Source organism: Octopus bimaculoides, chromosome 5 (assembly GCF_046866305.1).
Source record: "Octopus bimaculoides isolate indiv1 chromosome 5, ASM4686630v1, whole genome shotgun sequence".
In the NCBI taxonomy this organism is placed as follows: domain Eukaryota; kingdom Metazoa; phylum Mollusca; class Cephalopoda; order Octopoda; family Octopodidae; genus Octopus; species Octopus bimaculoides.
Window position 1 is genome coordinate 65,720,979 of NC_142932.1, and position 21,228 is coordinate 65,742,206.

General features: G+C 38.8%; 1 protein-coding gene across 1 annotated transcript in view; it reads left to right on the top strand.

The window, feature by feature from the left end:
• The window catches only part of LOC106870415 (uncharacterized), a 141,363-nt gene that overhangs the window by 104,878 nt on the left and 15,257 nt on the right, over positions 1–21,228 (top strand). The window contains exons 11-14 of the mRNA XM_089352355.1: positions 4,825–4,896; positions 5,017–5,074; positions 11,947–12,142; positions 12,411–12,438. Of these exons, the coding sequence (XP_089208481.1) occupies positions 4,825–4,896; positions 5,017–5,074; positions 11,947–12,142; positions 12,411–12,438 (354 nt within the window). The remainder of the gene's footprint in view (positions 1–4,824; positions 4,897–5,016; positions 5,075–11,946; positions 12,143–12,410; positions 12,439–21,228) is intronic.

Consider the following 21,228-nt stretch of genomic DNA (forward strand, 5'->3'; position numbering starts at 1 on the left):
AAGGTTGACGCGTGTCGCGAATGATATAGTAGGGGAGGCACAGACATGTGCCATCCCAGGCAGAACCATTCAGGATACCCTCCATCGTATCCGCTATACCATAGAGAGGGTTGGTAATAAATCTGGCAAAGGTGGGGCATTGGTACATTTGGACCAGTCTAAAGCTTTTGAGAGGGTTGACCATCGATACCTGGCGACTGTGCTTGCGCGGTTCGGCCTGGGCCTTGGCTTCCTCAGGTGGTTTATCGCTTTGTACCACAACATTGACTCGATAGTTCAGGTGAACGGTTTCCTTTCGAAGCTGTTCTGCATCAGACGCTCGGTTCGTCAAGGATGTCCGCTCTCACCTTTTTTGTATGTGGTGGTTCTCGAGCCCCTACTGCGAAGGTTGAGTGGCATTCCGAGAGAACCAGGTTTAGAGGAATTTGTTACGGTTTACGCGGATGATATCACTATCAGCGTTACCTCAGTAGCACGCCTATTGAGGCTTACGAGGAGGTGGCAGGAGCAAAGATTAACCGGGAAAAGTCGGTCGGCTTGCAGCTCGGCACCTGGGTTGGCAAGTCGATGCCTCCAGACAGCGTTGTTGGGCGCTGGACGGAGGGACCGGTTAAGTTGCTGGGAGTTTGGTTTGGACTAGGCCTCCAGATAGAGAAAAACTGGACGGAGGTATTGAGCAGGGTGGCTGCAGTAGTCAAGACATGGTCCTGGCAGTGGCTATCCCTGAAAGGGAGGGTGGAGATGGCCAATATGTTTATCGCATCGGTCATTACCTACCGCCAGACCGTCGTGCCCTGTCCGGATTCGTGGTTGATCAAGTTTGTAGAAGGGCAGGTCGTCACTTGTGAAACGCTCTGTCTGCTGTCAAAAGCCTTTAAAGGGAGGTTTAGGGATGCCTTGGTTAATGATGCGCAGGCATGCGTTGAGATTAAGGCACCTCTGGATTCTCCTGGAAAGTGAACAGGTGTGGTCTCCGCTGGCCAGACAAATATTCCCCGAGTTCAAAAGTTTTTGCGAACAGGAAGCCTGGTGTTCTCGTAGATCGAGATCGAGTGAATGGCATAAAGAGTGCCGTAAGGCCCTCTTGCTATTCCGGCGCTCGGGCAACGCCAGCGATGGGGGTTCCACATGGATTTTATATAGTGGGTTGATAGAGTCTGAATGCGATGATGGCCTGGGGGGCGACTCTAGGTCTCGGGTTTATTCAACTGGACAGCCTGTTTCACCGTACATTCGGGTTGAGAACGTTGGACAACTTCCAAAAGTCCTTAACCTGGCAATGCTACAGAAATGTCTTGCCCGTTTGGGATAAGCTCGCAAGACACGGTAAGCGTCTTGACCTGTCCAAGATGCGGGGGAGACAGGGAAACCGTCCCTCACGCTATTGTTCAGTGTCCGGAGATATCTGAAATGTGGGCTTATGGTGAACATCTGTTGTCCGGCGAAGGAAGAGTACAGCTGTCGACTGAGTCAATTATAAAAATTGACCCACCGGGAGTTTTAACAAACGAAGGTAAGAATTGTTTTCTTACGGTTGTAGCAATAGCGAAAGAGGCAGTATGGAAGACTAGGATAAAAGGAATTAAGACAGGCAACTTTATCTCTGGCCACAGTTTTCGTTCATTTTTTACTTTTCATTCGAAAAGGAAGTTGTGGCTGGAGAAGAGATGTCTGTCGGAGTGTACATTCCAAAAGAGATGGAAGCATGTTGCACGAGTGTTGTGCGTGCAAGGAACCGTGTGAATAGACGGGAAAAAAAAGAACAAAAAAGGTACCAGCGATAGATCGGGCTTGTGAGGTCGGAGCGTGACCTGATCATCGCTTCATTTGTATTGTCCCTGTATTGTTAATTTCATTCGATTTTTTATATATTTTATTTAATTTTTAAAAGTCATATTTTATGTAAAATCATACCGATTTACTGATCCCATCAGTTGTTCTGTCCATTTCTATGTTTAGTCCCTGGTGGGCAATAAAGAAATTGGTATTTCGTCTGCCGCTACGTTCTAAGTTCAAATTCCGCCGAGGTCGACTTAGCCTTTTATCCTTTCGAGATCGATTAAATAAGTACCAGTCATGCACTAGGATCGATGTAATCGACTTAGTTCCTTGTTTGTCCTCTCTATATTTAGTCCCCTGTGAGCAATAAAGAAATAGATGTTATTGGTTTCACAATGGAAGAAAAGGTTTAAACATACTGTATATATCTTATACATTAAGTTCTGGCATGCAATTGGCCGGTAGTTTTTTTGCCATGTGAGTGGTTCTTCATTTGGGGATCAATTTTGTCTCTGCCAGAGCTAACCAGTGTGGTATGCTACTGTTCCCAATGAAAGCTTGCTGGTACAGATTGATAAGATATGGTCGGTAGAAGGTTAGCTTCTTGTACCAATATTCGTCAATCAAGTCTCTTCCAGGTGGATCACAGTTGCAAGAGTTTCACCATCAATGTTGTATGTCTTGGGTGTAAGGCAGGAGCAATAACTTCTTCAGATTTCTTCCAGCCGCAGAGCATCTTGGTTAAACTCCTTCTCTTCACTCCAGATTTTCCTCCAGAAGGAGTCTATGAGTTCTCATGAAGGAGCTTCTGTGTTGTTCACTGCTCCTCCTCTCATGGCTCTGTATACTGCTGCCTAGTTCCGGTTAAAGTTTTTGTTTATTGCTCTTCTCTCAGTTATTCTCTTCTGATGTTGGAGTTTTTCACTGACAACTTTTAGCTCCTGCTTGAGGGTAATCAGTTTGAAAGTGTGTCCTCTTTTTGCTGTCTCCAAACATCATTTTTATCACCTTGACTTTCTGTTGGTGGGACGTATAGTGATTTGCTTGTTTGCACGCAATAAGCTGATGCCTTACATGACTGATGGTCTTCCGCAAAACCAGTTATCTTTTTCTATGTCTTCAAAACCCCTGATGTTACTTTCTTTGTTATTTTGGTTCTGTTTACTTTTTGAATGCCATTCATGTAGTGCTTTGCAGTAGTAGCCAGAGTATACAGCCAGGCGTTAATCAGCCAGTATGTGGGTTCATCACACTGCTGTAAATATTCATCACCAATTTCGTTAACAGCTTTTAATACCGGAGTCTGATGTTTTTTTACTTACTTTGGTAGAGAATACTCTCTCCCCGAGAGAGTACTTCAAAGCCAAAGTTATTTTTTCTCGGAAAATTTCAGTAAGGGGACATTTCACCGATATATAATCCTGACTACCACTACTACCACAATAATCGTTGCGGTTGTGCTTACTATTTACCAGAGTCGTAGTAGGTGAACAGTGGTCAGTTACTTGTGCTAGTAATGTCGCTTGGCTGGCAGGCACTATGGAATCTGTTGGAATGTCGCTAGCTGCGAAACCTCATGGTGTCTTACATCATTCACGTTTTCGTTTTTGTTCATGAGGCTGGGAAGAAGGTAAATTTTTGATTTTTTACTAAAGTTACAGTTACTAACCTTCTCCCTATGTTCTACAAATGTTGTTTGTCGGTATAGATGCTTCGCAGTAAAATGATTTAATTCTGGATGCAGTTCGTCCCAATATGATTTCAATTGGTTCATATAGCCAACAGCGGGGTTTTGTTTCGCTTTTTCGTAGCAGTTAAATAGATCAGTATTCAGTTCATAACTCCAAGAGAAATGAGTTTTTAATTACGGTTTCTTCTTTCACTACAGCTAGAAATAATTTGTTAACCTTTTGAGCTGTTTTTTTCGTTCTGTTTCTCGGCTGTGTTGTTGTTGATGTCGTGTCCAACCATATTGTTTGTAGTAACTCTCTGCATGCTAAATTCAAGTTTCAGTCGATAATCACTGCAATCATGAATAAAAGGCTCCTTCAGTTAATTCATCTGAAGATTAACCAGTTATTTAACAAGGCTGATAGTTGTGGTTCCAAAGTTAGAGATGGTATTAATCGTATTTTCGATAAATAGTTTCCCACGCCAAATACGCGACTTGTCGCTTCGAGTTCGTATGTATGTATGTATGTATGTATGTATGTATGTCTCTTCTATATTTAATCAATTTAAATTCTTCTTCTGAAGAAGGAGCTTGTTTCTAACAAAGATACAAAGCTCCAGCTTTGGAATGTAGATACCGAAAACAATGTCACATTTTAAACCTGAGAAAACTCTTGCATAATTTTACTGTTCCGCTTACAGATTTGTTTGTAATGTGCGAATCAGTTGGTTGATTTCTTTTTTTGTAAATCCAAGCTGATCCAGACTGATATTTGAGAAGTTACTTACAGAACCAAGTATTCCAATGATTATTGGTATAAATGTAAATTTGTAATCTGAATATAGAAGCTGGAGGTTTCGAAGCAGTCGTCCATAGTTATCTTCTTTCACTTTGATTTTCAAAGAGGTATTCACGTCAGCAGGATAGCTGTCCTCTGTGACGGTACATACTTTTGTCTGTCCCAAACAACAATATCCAGCCTCTTATGCTTACACTTGAGAGATATTTTGATGGGAATGTATGTAAAAAAAAAATTAATTAATACTGTCTATAAATTAATAAAGGATTGAATCAGTGCGTGTGTTTATTACTGGCATAATGCCTCTCCCAAGGTTTAATTGTATTTCTTTCAACACACGTATCCACATCAAGAATCTTGCATACCAAATACACATACGAAATATGTATGTATGTATGTATGTATGTATGTATGTATGTATGTATTTATGTATGTGTGTGTATGTATGTATGTATGTATGTATGTATGTATGTGTGTATGTATGTATGTGTGTGTGTGTGTATGTATATACCTTAAATGAAATTATTAACTATTACAGTTCGATATCATTAACAATGATGTTTCAATGTTTTAGACGACAATACCCAGAAAGCTAAAATTACAAATGAAAAATGGCGTGAAATTAGCGGTGAAAGTAAACACAAAGGTTGGTATTTCAAGAATTTATAAATGTCTATAGAATATTCTTGTGAAGTCATTTAGTCAAAATTGGTTTGCCTCGAAGTATCAAAGCCTGATAATTGATTTTGTATTCAACTTATTCCAGTGGTGAGACGAATTGCGAGAGGAGCTGTTGGAGAAATGATCAAGATGGATTGTCCAGGGTATGTACACCACTTAGAAGATCTCACATCTTTTCATTTCTACTAAATACATAAAGAAAGTAGCAATAACATTTATAAAATCAGATATTTTACTGTATTGCGAGGACAGAGTTTTTATGTGATGGACATGACCCTTCTACACAGTATAGGGCAATGCAAAACATTTATCTATCCAAATTTCAATATTTCGTATAATTTTGTTTTGCGGATCTGTAACTCCATTCTACTTATGTATGTATATGTATATCTATCTTAATATATAAAGCTAAAGTTGTGTGTCTGTGTGAAGCCTTTTTAAAAGTTTATAGAAATCCACATTTTCCACTTTTTCGTAAAAATTTTTAGATCAATGGAATTTTCTCGATCTGAACTTTCAAGTGCAGTAGTTAGATTTTAAAAATTCCGTTTACTTTGTGTGATTTAAGGGAGATTTGGCTATTGTTTCTAGCAACTTTTATATTTCATCCCTTCTACCTGGAACACCATTCTTACACACACGCTCAACATAAAAATATAGAGAGTAAGAGTAAAAGAGGGAGAGGGAGAGAGAGAGAAAGTGATACATACAACGTCATAGATTAAACTTTCATCTCAGTATTCTTTACCTATTTTTCATAACATAGATACGTAAAAACACACACAACCACACATACATGACCTGTGACAACAACATACACATTGCTCTCAACCTCTATTCATTTCTCCCCCTCTTCCTCTCTCGCTCTTTCAAACGTATACACGTGCAAGTAAACACAATCATTCACATCGTGGTATATTTACAAAACATTGATGGCATAACTACAGAGTTGTATCCCCCAACTTTGGAAGGTCATAACTTTCATAAAAATGAATATTTTTTATGAAATTTTCTATGCATATATTATTTATTATGTAGATTCCAAATATACAAAAATTTTCGGTGAAAGTGTTTTGGAAGGGGGTGGGGTACAATATTCGGAAATTCCACTTAAATTCCTCTTAACTTCCAGGAAAATGAATATTTTTTCATGAAATTTTGTACAAATGTACCTTGATGTATGTACATTTCAAGCATTTAGGAATTTTGAAGGAAACAACTGCAGGTTATTTTTGAGAAGTGTTCCCCACTCGGTGGTGTTTCGGAGCAAGTCGTCCATATTTGTTTCATTTTTCTCTATTATGTGCTTATGTGCATCCATAGATTTCTAATGAAGTAATAGGCAGTGAAGAGAAGCAGTCATAAGAAAACTTTTAACTACCCCTATTCCTTTCTCTCCCCCTCTCTACCTCTTCTTCTCTCGCTCTCTCAAAAGCATACACGTGCAAGTACACAATCATTCAGTAAAATATAACTCATGTTCGTCAATGTTTTGTAAATTTACCACGATTTTCACTAGGGTGTTAAAGTTAGGGTTTTAGGGTCAGGGTTAGGGTTTAGTATTAATGTTACGGTTACGTTTTTTAGGGTCAGGGTTAGGGTTAGGGTTTAGGGTTAGTGTTAGGGTTAGGGTTAGGATTAGGTTTAGGATTAGGGTTGGGTAATCGTGCGGGTGTTAATCTTAAAAATTACAGATATATGAAAAGTACCGACCCTGCCATCTATTATAACTTTTGTTGTTCTGTTTAATATATACATAGATTATGCCTCCAAAGAAGAGAGTTTGCTGGGGAAAGACAGCAACCGGTTTAAAATGACAGCCACAGACTGCAGCAATTCACCACATTCCAGTAGCTACTTTGAACATAATGCAAAATGGTGCATCAACACCTTCTGCCCAATCTGATAGAATTCTGGCAAAACTGTGTAGCAACAGATCGCCAGCAATTGCTTCATCACAAATTGCCATCCTAGCTCCTGTGAAAAGGGATTACCCTGCTATGTGTAATCAGGGCAGCGCAAAAAGTTGTTTTGCACAAGCATTTCTATAGCCAATTACACGGATGAAATTTACGTATGCTTAATAATTTTACGCAAAACAGCCTTCAGACTTCCCCTATTAATTTCATCGTCTTTTAAATTATGAACATATTTACATCATAAGGGTTTTTTCATTGTAAGGCTTTCTTTTTTAGTTGATTTTCAGCTAGCAAGACTTATCGTAGATGGCATAATAAGTCACACCCGGACAAGGTCGGGTTATACTGCTAGTATATATATATATATATATATATATATATATATATATATATATATATATATATATATATATATATATATATATATATATATGCATGTGTGCGTGTGTGTGTATGAGAAAAAGAGAGAGCAAAGAAAGAGAGAGAGAGAGAGAGCAGAGAGATATTTGCTTGTTTATTTTTCGAATTCGTCACAAATGGAGAGTCTCGTTTTTAGACTAGAAACAAGACTCTTTCATATGAATTTAGACATCAATCAGGGTTAGTCTTGTATGTATGTATGTATGTATGTATGTATGTATGTATGTACACAGGTATGCATAAATATATATACATATTTTTGTTTACATGCAGACGTGGATGCAGGTAAAGATGTTATTGCATATGTGGATTTTATTACGCTAAACTTCTTGAATGTTTTACATATTTTGACACTACTTTTGATAGTTTGTAGCTGTAGTCTTTCTGATTTTGTGAAACCCAGTTTCTCAAGATAGATACTGTGGCAGTTCGTTATGTAACCAAGTACTCTAGTATTATCGGTAGAAATCTTGTTTTGGTCTGGATTGAGAACCAGCAGAATTCTCATCTGTTCTGCGTAAATATTCTTTTTTGCACAGATCTTCAGTATTACGTTTACATCTGCAGATAAATTGGCTTCAACAACCGTGCATAGTTTCTTTTCACTGTCTCAGATCATTATATCTAGTCTGTTAAATTCGCATTTTGTTAAGTCTTGACACAAACATTCTATTCGTATTGGTCACATGTACAAACGAAAGAAAAGAGTTCTAAACAACTTTCGTGGGTTATATTTAAATAAATGGTTTGGCTCAGAAATGCATTACTTGATCTGTCACATACGCAGAAAAGGTCTTATTCTGATCGTTCGAATGATTAATTCTGAATGGTGACGCAGTGTCACAGTTTCTAAATAAGGTTGATGTACATGCATATTGTACTTACACTCTCTTCTTTACTCGTTTACCTTCCAACTTTTGAATTCAATCATCATTTCAATATGTCATACCGAAAAGAAATTTATGGCAGTAAATGCTATTGACAATATATAGAAACGAAAAATAACTTTACAAACCCTATACGAGATCATAAATAAACATATACCAGGAAAAAACTGTAAAAGATTTTCTTTGTGAGTATCAACTGCATCTAAGATTTTAAAGGATAACTAAATATATTTGAATGGAATTAAAATGTACATTCGTCGTAATCTAAGTGAATGTATCAGGCTTTCAGTATTATTCCTCGCATTGAAAAGCATTTGTCTACACGGATAACTTAGCAAATGAAACGATTAAATTTGCCAATTACGCAAGTTGTCGCCTTATCTATTTTTAAGAAGCTTAAAGACAAGAAAGAAAGCACGGCTATGAAGTAACATTTACTGCAAGCTCGTTGGTGGCAAAATGTAAAACTACAGCTGAAACTAACCGTTGATGTTATTTATTTTATTCAAAGAAATAAATCCAAGGGCACTTAAAGGCCTTTAAGACATATAGAAAATAAAAGAAAATGATTGAACATTGGTTTAGATTAAAAAAAAAAATATTGTCCATGTTATTCATCGTGTAGAATGTAGATTACCACTAGCAATATGTACATCATTACCATCTAAATGTTAGATTAATGTTTGTACTATCAGATATACATTACTTTGACGACTAATAGAACATAGTGCTGTGGTAACATTTAAAGAATATTATCTTTGGCACACATTTGATCTATACATAAATGTTATTGATAAAGTGATGGGCGGTTACGATACTGAAAGGATTTCGGGATTCCTTCAAAAGAGCATGGAACAAATTACAGAAAAAAAATGTATATTGGAGAGTTTGAGAATAAATTCTGTCCTCTTTAATTTATTAACAATTTTAGAGGATTTGAAGAAACATTAGAGATTGTTCTAAATAAAACATAACTGATTGTAGATGTCATTAATACCCAATTGCACATTAATATTTCTACGAATGACACAAAGTGTGTTTCAGTCACGAAGCCAATGTGTCACAAACGAAGACTTCAAAGAAATGAAGAGACATATGGAAGCTAAAGAAAATCTAACAATCGAAACTTTATTCTTTTAGAAGAACCGTTCCAAATATTAAGAAATCATTTAAGATTTTCGCGCCTTTAGATTCAAAATTTCGAACGAATTTGAAAAGGTGATTCAGATCTACATAAATTACAGATTTGCTATCGTGAAATTTATAAAGAAAAGGCTGTCATGGAAGTTGGACAAATACAAGCTACATGAAGTCAAACGAAACGGTAAAACAATATTGAGTGGGGGAAAATGTTTGTGCTATTTGATTGTTTATTACTTATAAACGTGTATAGTATACGTAAAAAAGTGACAAGGTATATTTCTTTCACATTTTAGTAATTCTTAATTTCATTTCTAATTCAAGTTTTGCTTCATAATTTTTGTGCGTTTCATTTTGTCATTTTACTGTTATTCTTATATTTTTCTACCTCCAGACTTGCTCGTGTTTCTTCTTGAGTTGTAGTTTTGTTGTAGTTTTTCAGCACTTCTCTCCAGTTAACATTAATCATGACTTCTTCCAATAATAATCTTCGTTTTAGTTTTGAATTCGAAGTCGATCAGTTTCTTTATTATCAAGAACGTCATCGTCTGCTTCACTTGCAAATTACCTTTTCTATATTTGAAAAATCGGAGTTTTTGCTTCCTTACTCTTACGCTCTCATTCTTTCACTCCCTACATTATTCTGACACATTCACTTCGTTATTTCTTCTCTCTATTTATCTATCAACGTACTCACATACATGTACATACACACATATAAACACACACATATACATATAGTTCCCTCTCTTATTTCTCTCAATCAGAAATTGCGGTGTCTTTTCTTCATTTCTCGACCTATCCCTTTTCTCTACTCTTCAATATCATGCACAAAATTCCTTCTCGCTTTCTATCGTTTACATTCTTTCTATCATTTGCTCATTCTCAATAATTCTGTTATTCTATCCCGTAGCCTCTTTATTTCCACTTCTCTAGTATACAAATATCCAGCTCTATCTTTCTTTTCTCCATTTCTCCTTTTATTTAACTTTATTACGTACTCGATCTTCTGCTCTCCTTCTCCCTTTAATCCTTCCCTACATGTCAGTGTCTATTCCAGGTAAGAAGAAAAAAACTGAAATAGCAAGAAAACCACCAAATAACTGCGTAGAGTGGCATTATACTAACACTTCCAACTTCCAGGACTTGTGGAAGACCACATCAGAAGGGAATCTCCGCGAAGAAACAGGGTAACTGCTTGCAACTATATAGGATTGGACATCCAATTGAAGGGAGTGGTGGTGGTCCTGATCGCAGGGGAAAGTGAGTGTTAGGCGGTGTCTAAGCAACGAAAGGCAGAAAAAAGGTGTGTGTGTGTGTGTGTGTGTGTGTGTGTGTGTTTGTGTGATTTAAATAAGACGAAGAAAGAATTTAGCACATGTCTAATTATCAGTTACAATTGTTTCAGTATTTCTTCGTTTTCAACGCCACTATACATAAAAATTTCATGTGAAAAGTTAGGTAATCTTTGGGATATTTTTCTTTTATATTATAGTAGCACATCATCAGCCTTGCATTAAAAAATGCTCTCTTACATACGAGATGATCAAGCACTGTACGTTGGGAGGAGACAGTAAGTAAAGCTAAGTATAACAAGTGAAATAGCGGACAACACCTTAACTGTAATGCTAAATACGAAGACTGAAGAAGAAGAAGAAGAAGAAGAAGAAGAAGAAGAAGAAGAAGAAGAAGAAGAAGAAGAAGAAGAAGAAGAAGAAGAAGAAGAAGAAGAAGAAGAAGAAGAAGAAGAAGAAGAAGAAGAAGAAGAAGAAGAAGAAGAAGAAGAAGAAGAAGAAGAAGAAGAAGAAGAAGAAGAAGAAGAAGAAGAAGACGACGACGACGACGACGACTGGCCAATGGCATGAATTTTCACAACAAAATAAATAATGGTATACTAAATATAAGATAAATTCTTAATTTGTTGAAACGTCTAGTGCCATTTAGAGTCGACTCAGAATGAAAAGAGGAAATAATCACAAGCACCAAGAATTCTCGGGATTTAAGATGCGTTAATGAAAAATTCAGTTTGATATTTCTAGATTCAAGAGGATAGCAGTATGTGCATGTTTAAGGCACACAGTTGTCATATCTTGACTCCAGTTTTATCTAAGACGTAAACATGTACAAAAACAAAAAATAAGGAGTGAACATTTATGGTTTAGGATAATTTGCATAATCTATCTGTCTCACTATAACCTTTACATCATCACCTCCTCCAATACCTCCTCCCCTCTTAAAAGTGTTTGCCTTGCAAGTAGTTGGTGACCCTATCAGTGCAGGTGCCACTTAAAAGCACCCAATCCACACTGTAAAGTGTTGAAGTTCGGAAGGGCGTCCAGCTGTAAAAACCTTGTCAAAATTGACCTCACCTGTGCTTGTGCCACATAAAAACTCCACTCTGTTGAGTGGTTGGTGTTAGGAAGGGCATCTAGCTGTAAAAATCTTGCCAAGACAGTCACAGATGTCTGGTGAAAGCTTCGGCCTGGCCGGCTTTTGTGGTACCGTCCTACCAATGCTAGCATGGAACACTGACGTTAAATGATGATGATGATGATGATGATATATATGCATGTATGTGTGTGTGTGTGTGCGTGTAGCAACTACCTTATCTCTCCTTATTGTTGTCACTTTCACATTTATCCTTTCTAGGACCAACCTAAACAGTTTGGTTTGGTGGAAGAATGGTACTAAAACCTTAAACTACATGGGATTCGCTAATTCAACTGATACACGAGTACAGGTGAATCCAAATGGTAACTTGATTATAAACGATATAGAACAAAGCGACCAGGGCAAATATTCCTGCTGGCTTCATGGAAAGCTCAGAGCCGTCTATAAATTTATTGGTACGTCTTACCAGCTCTGGCCCCTATTTTCTCTTGCAATATTCTTTTGGGAATTTTTTTTCTATAAATATCTTATAATACTGAAATTTTGTCTGCGTTGATTCTCATAATAACCTGTTTTTAAATATGGTGGTGTTGAAGTTGTGCTTTTACGACATTCAAATTTCAAATATTTTGTTTTATGGGGATTTACTCATAAAGAGACCAAATATCTGAGAGGACACATTGAAAGCTTGTAATAAAACTATATCTTATGTCTGTTTTCAGGTGCGACCACCGATGGAACAGACAAGAGGTAAGTCATTTTCAAAAGAGACGCGTTATCTTCGATAGTGCGAATGTAAAAACTAGATCTGTGCTTCATGGGAAGAATTACTCGTTTTATTGACCGTTATATATGTCAGCCATGTATTGCCGGATTTCTCTTTATTATATCTGCAGGACATTATAATCTGGCGAGTGACGACGAGGGTGAGTGGCAATAGACAAGACAATGTAGTTAGCGAACGAGAGTTATTAGATAACTAACAAGAGTAATAGATAATGAGAGAGGGAGATGGAAAGAAAGAGAGAAGGAAAGATAGATAGATACATAGAGAGAGAAAGAGAGAAAGAGAGAGAGAGAAATTGTGACGCTGTAATTTAGTGATCGTCTGTTTCCATTTTATGGCATTTATGTTTGTCTTTCACCACTTTATGTGCTATACTAGGAATGTAACTTAGGATATGAATGTACATGTATAGATACAAATACATCTATCTATCTATCTGTCAGTCTGTCTATCTATACATACACACCTACACACACACACATAGATATGATCCGCTGTTGGCACTCCGTCGCTTACGACGTCGAGGGTTCCAGTTGATCCGAACAACGGAACAACCTGCTCGTGAAATTAACGTGCAAGTGGCTGAGCACTCCACAGACACGTGTACCCTTAACGTAATTCTCGGGGATATTCAGCGTGACACAGTGTGACAAGGCTAGCCCTGATGAAATACAGGCACAACAGAAACAAAGTAAGAGTGAGAGAAAGTAGTGGTGGATGAGTACAGCAGGGTTCGCCACCATCCCCTGCCAGAGCCTCGTGGAGCTTCAGGTGTTTTCGCTCAATAAACACTCACAACGCCCGGTCTGGGAATCGAAACCGCGATCCTATGACCGCGAGTCCACTGCCCTAATCACTGGGCCATTGTGCCTCCACAAGATATGATCTGTAGAAGGCTGAAATTTCGAAGTAACTGTCAATCTTTTCCTTCGCAAGTAAGCAACCAATACTAGAGTCTTTGAATGAATACTTCCCTTCATATATCTTTTCTTCTTTCCTTACTAGTGCATGATTGTAGGCATTTAGCATTATCCGTTATCTCACGAAATCTTATGGTACACACTCACCTTTAAAATGGTAGATATTACCCATCATTCAAACTCCAATTGAATAAATGCAAATATGCTCGCACGAAACACAACACTCATGGTACTGGTACTGATTTCTATTCGAAGAAATTATTTGCCTACTAATAGCGTGTTGAGGCTTCATTTTTTAAGTTTGTCATTAACGTGTGTATGTGACCGTACACACACACACACACACACACACACACACACACACACACACACACACACACACACACACACACACACACACACACAACTTATTTAACTTTGGATAGATTTCACCCATCATTGACTCTGATAGTGTCTAACTTAATGACACCTCCTGTCGAAGTTTTCGTCATCCAAAATCAAACAGACTTACACTCAAAGACGCCCCAGCCATGATCGTCCTATCTTTGTATATCTACAAATTCATCGTCCAATGTGTCCTTATTTTAAGACGGTAAGATATGGTCTGAGATTATTTGGCTGTTATTTCTAGCAGATTGAGCATCCACTTCGATGCTTCCGGATGTGGTTGATGTAAATGGTAAAGTCTAGTCATTGTTGCTGCGATCCAGAGTAGTACCAGATTCCTTTGATGTCTACTTCCTTAGAATGATGGCGTTTCTATGGCAACAGCAGACTTGCACAGATAACATTTGCGGTGGCGTTCTTTAGATATATCATCATCATCATCATCATCATCATCAAGCAGTGTTTCACCTGCCATGTGCCTATAAATAGGAACTGCTCGCGTTTTGGGGGCGGGATTATAACGTGGCGTGGGGTGGGATTATAACGTTATTTTCAGTAAACTGTTGGCAACATCTTTGGTGGTGGTGGTGGGGTGTTGTGGGGGTGGGGGTCGTCGTCGTCGTGATAAAGAGGTGAAGAAAGAAGAGGAGGCGGAATAGGAGAAAGAAATGGTGCAAGGGAATCATGATGATGATAACGATGCTGTTGCTGCTGCTGATGATGATGATGCAGTGACTGTGATGACGTCACCACCACTTGCTGTTGGTATCTTGCTATTATTAACGAAGGCGATGTTGATGCTTATAGTGACGGTCATGGCAGTGTTGATGGTGGTGTTGATGGTGGTGGTTGTGACGGTGTTGGCGGAGTAGTGAGTGTCGGTATTGTTGGTAGTGGTGGTGGTGACGGTTGTCGATGGTGCTGGTGGTGTCCATACTGATGGTGGTGGTTGTGGTGGTGATGGTGGAGCGGAGGGATAGCGGGTTGATGTAGTATTGGCATGGGTAATGGGTGATGTCGTTGTTAATGACTGTCTTGGTAGTAGTTGCAACAGCAGCAGCATTGGCAGCAGCAGCAGTAAACTAGTAGTAGTAGTAGTAGTAGTAGTAGTAGTAGTAGTAGTAGTAGTATAGTAGTAGCAGCAGCAGCAGTAGTAGTAGTAGTAGTAGTAGTAGTAGTAGTAACAGTGGCAGCAGCAGCAGCAGTAGTAGTAGTAGTAGTAGTAGTAGTAGTAGTAGTAGTAGCAGTTGCAGTGGCAGCAGCAGCAGCAGCAGTAGTAGTAGTAGTAGTAGTAGTAGTAGTTGTAGTAGTAGTAATAGTAGTAGCAGCAGCAGCAGCAGCAGCAGTAACAGTAGTAGTAGTAGTAGTAGTAGTAACAGTGGCAGCAGCAGCAGCAGTAGTAGTAGTAGTAGTAGTAGCAGTTGCAGTGGCAGCAGCAGCAGCAGTAGCAGTAGTAGTAGTAGTAGTAGTAGCAGTAGTAGTAGTAGTAGTAGTAGTAGTAGTAGTAGTAGTAGTAACAGTGGCAACAGCAGCAGCAGTAGCAGTAGTAGTAGTAGTAGTAGTAGCAGTAGTAGTAGTAGTAGTAGTAGTAGTAGTAGTAGTAGTAGTAGCCGCAGCAGAAGCAGCAGCAGCAGCAGCAGTAGTAGTAGTAGTAGTAGTAGTAGTATGTGATGGTGGTGGAGGCGGTCGTTTTTACTGCTACGCTTGCTAACGAAACCGTCTAAGACGCTGTTAACGTCGAAATTGTTTTATTCTTCTGCCGTCTTCTTATCTCTACTTCCGGCAAATTCTCCTGTCATCGCGTTGCTGCTGCTGCTAGAGTTGTCCCAGTTGGGGTTGCTAAACTCCTTTAAACTCATTCATGCTAGCGTTGCCGTTACCACCACCACCGCCACTAGTATCGACGCTTATGCCGTTTCAGCTACTGCCTCTTCTTTTTCGTCTTCTCCTTCCCCGCCTTCTTTCCCGCCTCCTCACCCTCCTCTTCCTTCTCCTCCTCCTCAGTTTTCTTCTAACTATTACTACTACTGCTACTGCTGCTGCTGCCGTTGCTGCCGCAAAACCAGCTACCGACGCTCCCCACCCCGTCTCACCTCACGCTTCCGAACTTCCGCCATGTTACGCGGTCACCCAAACTGCTAGAAATAGCAGCTAACCACCTTCAAATCAATACAAACTGAAGCATTAGACAACAGTTCTGTTATAGGAAAGGTGTGATGGTCCATGGTTAGGTCTGCTGGATCAAATAAGACCAATATAGTGTTAAACTACAAAGGTAACAACGGAACAGTTACCATCACTATCACCAACACTACCACAATCACCACCATCACCACCAACATCGTCACACACACACACTTACGCGCGTGCGCACATAACCGATACTACGACTGCTTCCATCCACAGCTGTTGACTAGCTCCTCCCTATCCCGTCAATCAAAGCTGCTCCTCCCACACTAACGTCGATTCCAATGTTATCACCACACCTACTAATACCGTCACCTTCACCACCGTAAAATTCCGTCTCCTCTCCCTCCCCTACGTTATTCACTGCCACAAATAGTTACCTTCTCCATCACCATCGCCACCGTCGCCTTATGTGACGTCATAACTGTCGGGAATTCCGCCTTCCTCCCCACCTCCCAGACCTTCCCTCTCACCCACAACGTCATTCAGTACAGCAGGAGGGGTACGCGAGCGTAGAAACTGTATCAGGTTACGTTAACCGACGTTCACGTGCAACATAACAGCTGCAACGTTAGAAACACCGCTTCCCCTCCTTCCTCCTCCACCCACTTCCTCGTTCATTCACCGTTTCTCTCTCTCCCTCTCTCTCTCTTTCTCTCTTTCTCTCTCTCTCTCTCTCTCTCACACACACACACACACACAGACGCAATCAACATGTCAGCCGACTATTTATTTCTAAGCCGCCATCATCACCGCCGCCGCCACAATGTTTATAACTTCAATCAGACGGTGGCACCATCTTGCTCTTATTTTTGGCGGGAAAATTGACGTTACAACTGAATGAGATATTTTGATCCTCTTCAGCATACGTACTCACACACACCTATATGTTACACTCAGATTACATATACACACACATACATACACACATATACATATATATAACGCACACGTTATACATAACTTGAGTTTATAAATACATACAAGCACATCCATATCTATCTATCTAATCTGTGTGTGATTGTGCGCGAGCGTGTGTATGACTATAAATCTAAACAGATACAGACATACGCGCGCGCGCAAACACACACACAAATACATGCACACACTCATTGATACATAATCATATGCATATGCATATTCAGACACAATTATAATTAATTATAATTAAATTGCTTGCGACTTAACTTCCACATTCCTCATCACTATTAACCTCTAATTATAGCCATTGTCAGTAGTATATGCAGTCAAGTCAATGGATAGAGTTAGTAAGGTATTATGTCAGATCAGGTCGGGTCAGGTTAACCGTTCATTATATCAGACACCTAGAGAACAATTTCAAATGACATCAACACCAAAGACATAACCATCTTGTTGCTGTTGTTGTTGTTGTTGTTGTTACCAGGACTTACAAATATATATAACATACAGAAAATTGCACTGCTGGGCACTGCACACATCCTACGCAAGACACTTTCAATACAGTAACCATAAGAGCATCACAGCAAACCACAGCACATACCCAAGGTACACAGAGCTGCGCTCGGTAGTCAAGTGAAAGCACGCTATAAAAATAAAACTACTGAATAATAATAATAATAATAATAATAATAATAATAATAATAATAATAATAATAATAATAATAATAACAACAATCCTTTCTACTATAGGCACAAGGCCTGAAGATTTGGAGGAGGGGATGAGTCGATTACATCGACTCCAGTGCATAACTGGTACTTAGTTTATCGACTCCGAAAGGATGAAAGGCAAAGTCGACTCCGGCGGCAGTTGAACTCAGAACATAAAGACAGACGAAATACTGCTAAGCATTTCGTCCGGCGTGCTAACAATTCTGCCAGCTCGCCGCCTTAGTAATAATAATAATAATAATAATAATAATAATAATAATAATAATAATAATAATAATAATAATAATAATAATAATAATAATTCTTTCTAAGAACGTAAAACCACAAGAAATGCTGCTAAGCATTTTGTCTGGCACGCTAACGATTCTGTCAGCTTGAATAATAATAATAATAATAATAATAATAAGAAGAAGAAGAAGAAGAAGAAGAAGAAGAAGAAGAAGAAGAAGAAGAAGAAGAAGAAGAAGAAGAAGAAGAAGAAGAAGAAGAAGAAGGAGGAGGAGGAGGAGGAGGAGGAGGAGGAGGAGGAGGAGGAGGAGGAGGAGGAGGAGGAGGAGGAGGAGGAGAAGAAGAAGAAGAAAACCAACAATAACCACAAAGAAATATGTTTCAAAAATTATCTTATTCCTGTTGAAACTTAAATCTCTAGCTGTGTATCTTCCCTTATGAGGTATGTGTGTGGGTGGGGGTGGAAATACTTGTGTGGCATAACAATGTATAATAAAATATTTATAGCAAAATAAAAATATTGTCAGAAGCAAGCTAAAAATGTTTAAAGTAAATAAGAAAAACAAGAAAAAAATAAAACCCTGAAGTATGTGTGGATTATTGTGAGTGCGGTGAGGTAAAATAGATAACAACATTTACTGGGAAATGTTGCTCAATTACTCCATCAGTTGCTGTTGCTGTTGTTATAGCAACGTCAAGTAAAGTTGCTCTGTTCTAGAATCAGATTTGGAAAACAAGTTCGTGTGGTATTTTGTAAGCGTATCTGTTGATAGATAAACCTCTGACTGCTTGCTAACCATTTTCTTAGACACACCCTGCTGTTGTCGCACAACTAGAGCTGCTATGTGGCACTGTAACTGCTGGAAAGTGCAACCATATATTCTTCAAATTATACTTTCCCATCATGAAAATGAAGTACACATTAGAAAATATAATATCGAGGATAGTTGCGGTTGAAATGGCTTTGATCATAAGTCTATTCAATAACGGCTAATCTGGAGCTAAGCAACAGCAATATATCATTGGTAATGTTATTATTTTTGCTGTTGTTAAGTCCCGTGGGATGAGTTTTATCCGACAGACCTTTGACATGTCGTGGAATTCATGGAGTAACTAGTTGTGTAGTTTCAGTGATGAAAATGAAAGTAATTCATTTGTAAGTAGGAAACAATGTAACTTTACCGAAACATCCCCGTCACACTAGACATCTACCAATTACCTGTTTTTTTGGTGAGTGGGGTAGATTTTTGTTGCACCTGGAGGGAAGAGCTCTGCCCATAGCTTCCACAGGCTTTCCTAGATCAGTGAGATCGATGTCATTAATGTACCACTTAAACCTTTGTGAACGAAGGGCTGACGTTCTTGGAAATGAAGTGATTAGTGATTAGTGAAAGGTCTGGGGGAGTTGAGTGGAGGAGAAACAATTGGGACTGGAATATCTGAGTGGAGCGGGGGAGGCTTATGCTCAGCCAGCTCCGAGGAACATTAGCAGAAGAGGCAGAGAGAAAAGACAGTGTACCTGAGAGTAAGAGAGTAGAGTGTGTATGTGAGTAACTTGATATCAGTCAGTTACGTGGCACATTTCTGGATGAGGTCTAGGATATCAGTATAGATTAAAACAACATCATCCTATATGTGAGTACAATATTTCATTGTGGACCACAACTGAACTTTGTTGGGGGTGAAGTGTCTTCTGACCCCGAAGAGAAAGGTCAGTCGTTGAGATGTAGTCCTAGCTATGTTAATAATGGGTTTTGCTGAGAGTTATTTTCATTGACAGGGAGGTCCAACATTTCAGTGATTTTGATGGCTATATTTGAGTGCAGGTCATGGTTATGGGGTTGTATTTTTTTTTTTTTTTAATAAAATCAGTAGGGTTTATGTTTGGCTGTTGTCAGAGACAAGATTGGCATATCGTCAATAGAAGATACTTTTGAGGTCTTTTTCATGATGTCAAGATTGTGATTGAATGGTGCGTGGGTGGGAAAGATTAGGCGGAAATGAAGAGTAGTGTCATCGGCAGAAGAGTGGAAATTTATTGTACGTAACAGGAAATCATTGGTGTACAGAAGGAAGGAAACGGGAATAAAACCAAACCTTGGAGCATGCCAAGAACTGATATCTCCGTCAACACATGCAACAATAGTAGAATAGAGGAATCTAATAGGAAGCTACTGATCCAAGAAATGAGAATCAAGTAGAGCCTACGGGCAGGAAGGAAGCTTCGATAAGAAACTGGCATGCCAGACACAGTCAAAAATTTCGTTGATATAAAAGACAGTGACAACATTACTTCCACCAAATTCCTTCAAGACGAGATAAGGAGTGTACGAAAGTTGGTTACCAATGTTTCTGGCTTTACAGAAACCATATTTGAGGCATTTAAAGAGTGAGTGACATTCAAGGTGCTGGAGGTTGTCGTTAATAGCTGTCTCTGAAGGTACTTTTAGCATTTGGCGTGTGAATTGTTGTGGACCTGGAAGTGTGGAAAGGGAAACTAGCTTTGGAGTTTTACCAAGTGTATATAGTGTATAGTTGGCTGCGAAGTGGGCGGCGAAGAAGGAGGATTACTCTGCGGTGTACTACTCACAGAACCATCAAGTGAAGAGAAAGAGGATTTTGCAAATTTAGTGGAAATCTTTTTGACAAAGAATAAAAAGGATCGGTTTCAGTTTGGAAGGCATGATAGTTTTAGGGCTGTACGGTACACGTGGAAGAGAAATTAGATTGTGTGATGTTCATCTCTTTTTCATTGGCACTAACTCTCAAAAACTCTGAAATTTCTCATGGTGATTCCTAGTTCCATAAATAATCAATTTAGTCAATCTCTATGTTAATGATGTTTTATTGAACGGATCAGAACGAGAAGTAGACCCCCATTATGTTTGACCCTGAATAGAGTGTGGAGACAGTAGTAAATCAAGTATGAATTAAGAAAATTATCTCTGCTTTCTCTGTAATGTTTTACTTTCTTAGAATATTTATTTTGTCGACAGCGGAAAGATGGAAGGTGATATGTGGAATTAGAACGAAGAATACAAGATTAAATGTTGCAGGATAGTATTTAAACTAACCTACAGTTCTACTTTCTTTCACGATAAAGGGTAAATTAATTATGGTGAATATTATCAGTGTTAGTAGTAAATTTTCTATCAACCTCGTCTTTGTTGTTCTTGTCTTCACTGTCTTTTGTCTGGTATATTTTATCAGCTTCAGGTTTTACAAACGTGTACAACACTAATGAAGTTAGTTTTGAATTCAAGGACCATTTTCTTCTTTCTTCTCATTAATCTCTCTTCTTATAAGGACACAAATAGTGATCCCTCTAACTAATGGAAATGGGATTGTTCCTGAAGAGGCTCTATGTCTGCACGCACTGCT